Source organism: Prionailurus viverrinus, chromosome D1 (genome assembly GCF_022837055.1).
Source record: "Prionailurus viverrinus isolate Anna chromosome D1, UM_Priviv_1.0, whole genome shotgun sequence".
Lineage (NCBI taxonomy): Eukaryota > Metazoa > Chordata > Mammalia > Carnivora > Felidae > Prionailurus > Prionailurus viverrinus.
In genome coordinates this window covers 30,703,639-30,709,638 of record NC_062570.1, presented here as the reverse complement: position 1 = coordinate 30,709,638, position 6,000 = coordinate 30,703,639, and the positions used below count along the sequence as shown (strand labels likewise).

Genomic DNA, 6,000 nt, shown 5'->3' with positions numbered 1-6,000 from the left:
TTGTGTGACCTCTTTGAAAAGATCTCCAGTGAAGGACGTTCCCTAGCTTTCCCAGGCTGCCCTGCCCGTTCCTGGGTTTCCCCATCATTGAATCAGCATGGTCCTCTAGGGAACTGCTTTTTGCTGGTTGGAAACCGGATGTTGGGTTCCCTGGGTGGGCGGGGGCGACGTCCCTTCTGACATTTCTGGGGTAATTGAGATTCCCAGGGTCCCGTTAGCAAGCCCAAGAAGCTACCATTCCCTTCACCAGGAACTTGCCATGCAGTGTGAGCAGAGAACAGAACAGGGCAGAGACGCTACAACGCCTTCTCCCTGGCAATGCGCATGATTCTGCGGCTCTGTGCTCGCCACACTTCAACGCACCTTGAAATGGGCTCGCCTCCTTCGCGCCACGACGGACAGACTTTCGAGCCAATCGGTCCCCAGGCTTGCGAGCAGTGTCCAATGGGAGGGCGGCGGGGGCGGTCCCGGAGGCCCGGCCCTGGTAGGCTTCACCGTGGAGCTGGCTGCGCTCTGCCGGGGCTAGTAGTGCAGGTGCCGCTGCGCCGGGGGCCGGGGAGGCTGCGCGCCGAGCCGAGCGTAGCCGGGGAGGGATGGAGAGCGGGCCGGCGGGGCTGCAGGAGCACCGGCGTGGGGCGTAGGCGGGCGCGAGCGGGCGTGAGCAGGCGCTCGGGCGCGAGAAGTGTGCGGGCGCAGGAGCACTTTGCGATAGGATGAGGCTCTTGGCTGGCGCGCGGTAGTACTATGATTTGGTATGTGGCCACTTTGATAGCAAGTGTGATCAGCACCCGAGGTCTTGCGGCTCAAGGTGAGTTGAAGTGCAGCGCCCCTCCTCTGGCCCTCCGCGGCGTCAGCCCTTTCTTCTTCGTTTCGGGCTCCCCGGCCCCGCTGAGCGTTGCGCCTTTCCGCGGGCGAGGCTCTGGTTCGGTTGAGGAGCGCTCCGGAGCACTGCGGGGAAGCGCTGTGGGCCGCGGGCCGGAGGGGCCGGGTGGGAAGGGGCTGGAATCCAAGGGCTACCTGGCACTCGGGAAAAGATCTTGGGATCCGGGTGACTTTGTCCACCTTCGGCCTCAGGGTTTCATACCGGCGTGCCGAGCCAGGTGCTCTTTGCTGGAGCAACCGCCTTCTCTAGCGCTGGGGAGTCGGCGGCTTTCCTAACTCTGGCTGCCGGGTAGTTTGTGGGTGTTTGGGTAGGCTGCAGCACGCACGAGCCCCGCGCAGCGCCACCGCTTCACAGTCCAGCCTTGGGACTCTCGGCACCCACGGCTAGCTAGCTAAAGGGACTGGTTTTTCTACCCTGCGGGCGCCCCAACTCCAACTCGCATCCCTTCTGATCACACATCCTGGCAGCTAGGGGTTGGATTCCCCTTGCGGGGCTGGGGGCGCAGGCAGCCCCGAAAGAGAAGAGCAGGTTAAACGAGGGAGTCTCTTGGCCGGCTCAGGGGAGTGTCCGCTTTTGCCTAGCCCTGCCAGGCGCCCGCGCCTGTCTTAGCCTCACCTGGGCCCTGGCCAGGCAAAAGTTCCCTAAGAGCGGGCCCCAGGCGTGCGGACTCCACGTCGCCCTCACCGGCTGTGAGGCAGAGCTGGCTGGGTGTGAGGGTGGCGGGGTAGGGGTCCCCACTGCCTCATCTCGAAGCGGAGGGAGGTTTCTCTTTTTCTGGTTTCCCTGTCTGAGCTGGGGAAGAGACAAGAGGGAAGCCAGCGACTTGGTTAATGCGTGCGTGAGCGCGCGCGCTTTTGCTTTGGAGACGGGCAAAGCGACCTACAAGCCTCTGGGTGGCACCCCAGGCTCTCGGCCCTTGTATGGAAGTAGGAGCGGAGCCCGGAGGGTGCGAGGACTCTGAGCTCACCGTTTTCACCACGCAGACACGACCCAGCTGCGGGCAAGTTCACAAAGCTGGGAGGAGAGGAGAGCGGGGAGAAAACCCGTCGGTGGGTGGAAGTCAGCAGGGAGGACCCGGCAAAGAGAGAACCCGCTCCCAGCCGCGCTAGGGTAGAGGGGGTTCGCTGGAGGCACCTTTTACAGACAGGGTCCTCTCTTGTCTGAGGGTGTGTAGGGGGAGAAAGGAATGATTTGAGAAAGTTTCTAGAATGGAATGTCTTCCATGCTATTGGAGGAGGGGAGTGAGTCTGAAAACCGAACCAGAGGAAGGTGAAGGGAGGGTAATTTTGTGAAATGGTACGTTGCCTTGGATGGCTTAAAAACTCCATTTGTCAGGTGGGAAAACTGAGGCCAGGGAAATTCAGAAGCTTATGAAATGGGGGTAGGTGTGAGATCGGTCGAGTTGTGTGTGAGAAATTGTTCTTAGCTTCAGCCTCCTCCTTTCCCCTATTTCCTTGTAGTCTTCCAATGCCCTCGTCCTCCTCCCCTCCATTTTTTGGTACGTTCCTGCTATGGGACTGTCGCTGAAAGCACCAAAAGGAGCTGCTGGGATCTTTGAATAAAAAAGAGACACTGAAAGGAGGCTCTGAAATAGCTTCTAAACTGGAGAAGTCAGGGTGAGGGGAATGGACTTTGTGCAAGTTTAAGCACAGAATAAAGGCAAATGGCAGCAACACACAGAATGGCTAGACAGAAGGAAGGACTTCCAAACAACATTGAAGGTTATTGGGCATGAAGGTTATACCCTCTTTCTGGGTGTGGAGAGGTCCTTCTGTCTGGGATGGCTTGACATGCACCCTTGAGCCTGCCACCTCTGTTGGTCTTGGAGTCCTTTTAGCTTAAAAAGCCAATATATATGGTAGTTGAGGACCTAGGTATAGAGTCACATGATCTGGTTTCATATCTTGGCTCTGCCACTTGCTGGCCTTGTGACCTTGGATAAGTTGCTCAACCTTTTAAATGTCTCTTGCCTCAATGGAAAAATTGGATTAACAGTATGAGCTTGCAGGGTTTTTTGGTGAACATTAGTGCTGTAAAGAAATGAATGACTACCTGTTATATAGTAATTGCTCAATAAATGTGAATATTATTATTATTATTACATTCAGTATCTCTGGAGTTCCAGGCCCCTTCTCAGTTTCTTTCCCTTGGACCATTCAGGGCATTGGGAGCTGGAAGTGTGTTGAGGGAAGTTCAGAAGACTGCCTCTGTAGGAATCAAGTACCCTTTCACAGGCTGACCTTGCCTGGGCAGAACCCCTTTTTCCTTTGAATCCCAGGGAGGTATGCAGAGGGTGTGCAGACCTCAGGACTACTTGGAAATTCTTTGAAAGATCTGCAAAACTCAGAGTTTGTCAGTGGCCAGAGAGGCTTGTGGGAAGGATGCAGGGAGCCCAGGAGCCAAGCAGGTCCTAGCATCACAGACTCTGGGGGGAGGGGGAGGGGATCTGTGTGGCAGGGTTTTGGCTCATATGGGAAATACCAGTCACTGTTCAAAAGCTGGCTCTGTGTGACAGCTCAGCTCTTGTCTGACTGGCAGAGGTGACTTCTGAGGAGATTTCTGACAGGGAGGGACTTTCAGATGCCACCTTTAGGGTTTGGCCGAAGTAGGGGCTGCTTTAGTAGAGGGGTAAAAGGGAATGGGCCCCTAAGCCAGTGTCGGGTTAGGACAGTTAGGGATGGGCTTCCCATCTGACTTTGATCATTTGTGTCTGGGAGGTGATTGAGGTCAGTGGAGAGGTTGGGGAGGGTAGGGAGAAGATAGGCATCTGGAATCTGGAAGATGGCAATTGAAGCCTCAACATCCTGGACTGAGGAAACTTGGGGCAGGACCTTGGGCCATGCCTAGATGACTCTGGACCTCCCATAGGGGAGAAGAAGTCTGGACCTTTATTCCCAAGGCTGCCTCCTCCTGTCAACCACAGATTCTGTGGTTGGACTATCCCTGACTACAGCGTCCCCAAATAAAGTGGGGTTCTGACTCAGATCCTACTGGTAGAGTGCCTGGCCTTAACTCTCCCTTCTTCCTTTTGCTGATGAAGATGACAGGGAGGAGATTTAGACCAGGAGGCTGCTAGCAAGACCCCATGGGCAGTCCATCAGCAAAGGACTCTGCTCAGCAAGTAGCCAAGTGGGGTGTGTGTGTGTGTGTGTGTGTGTGTGTGTGCGCGCGCGCGCCTGTGTGTGTGCATCCCTCACACACTCGCCAGAGACAGGGGTGTGTCTGGCAGCATACACCCTGGGAGAAGCTGAGGAAGGGATGTGTTGGAAAGGGCATGGCAAAGGGGCAGTGGGAAGAATCAGCTTTCAGCTCTTGACCTGAGGCCCAACATGTGCCAGACTTGGAGTAGGCAGGTCCCAGAGCTCAGTGGTTTCATGTTTGTGGCTCTGAGACAGAAAGCTGGGATCTGGTTACCCAAGGAGCAGAGGCTGCCTAGCTGGGGAGATGCTGAAACTCAGCATCTCTCTGCTCCTCCCTCTTTCCTGGCTCCTGGCACTGCTCTTCTGATGCCTGCGTTTTCTCTCCCCTCTGCCCACCCCAGCCAGGGCGCGGCTCTCAGAGCCTGGCCTGCTGCTCTCTCTTCTCCCTTGGCCCTGTCTTTCTCAGGCCTGCTGGCTGCTTTCTTCTCTCTCCCAGCCTTCCTGTGTGCTGGCAGGGGGAGGGAAGTGAAGGCCGGGAGATATGTTCTATACAGGGCTAGGCCTGAGATTTAACGCACTTTTCTTCCCCTTGAAAGTCTCCTCTCTTCCTAGACACATCCTGTGACCTTCTCAGGCTGGGGCCCAGGGTTTCAGGGGGGCAGTTTTCTTCTGTCTGCTCCCTGGCATTGGTTAAGCAGCTTGTGTGAAGAGTGGATCTGAATTATGAAAATAGCTGTAATTGGTGTGAGTTGTCTGGAGATGTGTGCACATGCCTCTATGTGTGTGCATGTTTACATGTGTGTGTATGTATACATGCCTGTGCTTTTATGTGTGTGCATGTGTGTGCACACACCTGTGTGTGTGTGTGCACTTGAGTGTTTGCATGCATGTGTATAGAATGCAGGATGACAGGGGGACAGTTAGGCTCCAGGCACGAGGTGGGGAGTCACTCCCCTCCAAGTGCTATAGTTGGCAGCCAGACTGTACTCAGAGCAGATGCCTTACTTTCCTTATCCCCCTGCTCTGTACCTGAGTCTAGACAGCCCAGAAGTTTCCAAAGTTGGAGGCTTAGCCCAGGGACTGGATTGAAGGATGTCTGATGTCCCTGAGAGAAAGCCTAAATGGGGGACAAACCCAGACAGAGCTCCAGGGGACAAAAAATGGGCCTGTCTTGCTACAGTGGGCTCTGGCATCAGTTGCCTGTTAACCCAGTGCACTCTAGATAGAGTAGAGAAGGGGCTGGGTCCCTGGGGAGATGGGAGAGGGTGCTGGGACTGCAGAGGCAGCTTGTAGCCTGGCCCCCTCAGGGGCACTGCCCACGGGTGCCAGCGCGATCTGCCCGAGGCAGCTGACCTATTTTTCTTAGGAATCTTCCTGCTTTTCTGTTCTCTCTTGCGTGAATAAGCAGGAGACTGGTGAGCAGAGACAGGGCCTCTGTAAGGGTTTTGGAGAACAGTTCCATGTGAGCCAAAGCTTTGAGGGAAGTGCCAACCAGCTTAACTGTCCTTCTGAGAAGAGAAGGGACTGGGATAGTCCCCTCTGCCTGTCATTGTATCTCCAGCCCCCCCTCCCCTCCACATTTCCCCTTACCTCCCTCCTGGTCACTGGCACCCACCAGGAAGGTCTGTGGCAGACAGCTTGCACACAGACCTGCCTTCACAAATTGTATAAGGTGAGCTATTGTCCTTATTTTCTGGCTTCAGAGTAGGGAATGCTGACACCTTACTGTAAGTAAATATGGAGCTTCAATTTCCCCCTTTCTTTCTTATCTTGTCTTCCTTGAGGAGAGGAGGGTGGCCTAGTGGCAGGCAGAGCTCGTGGTGCCCTCACCTGGCTGGGCTGGCCTGCCTGTTTGCTCTGGAACACATGTGTGCACATGGCCATGTGTGAGTGTGCAGGGTGCAGGCCTCCACCCAGGTGGCAGGGGTGGGGTGTGGCTTTGCCTTTCTGCTGAGGAGCCATTAAAGGAGCAGAGTG

At 55.6% G+C, this 6,000-nt stretch overlaps 1 protein-coding gene across 1 annotated transcript in view; it reads left to right on the top strand.

The window, feature by feature from the left end:
- The first annotated feature begins 744 nt into the window (after positions 1 to 744).
- Positions 745 to 6,000, top strand: part of IGSF9B (immunoglobulin superfamily member 9B) — a 46,515-nt gene continuing 41,259 nt past the window's right edge. Inside the window, exon 1 of the mRNA XM_047823285.1 lies at positions 745 to 808. Within this exon, the coding sequence (XP_047679241.1) occupies positions 745 to 808 (64 nt within the window). The remainder of the gene's footprint in view (positions 809 to 6,000) is intronic.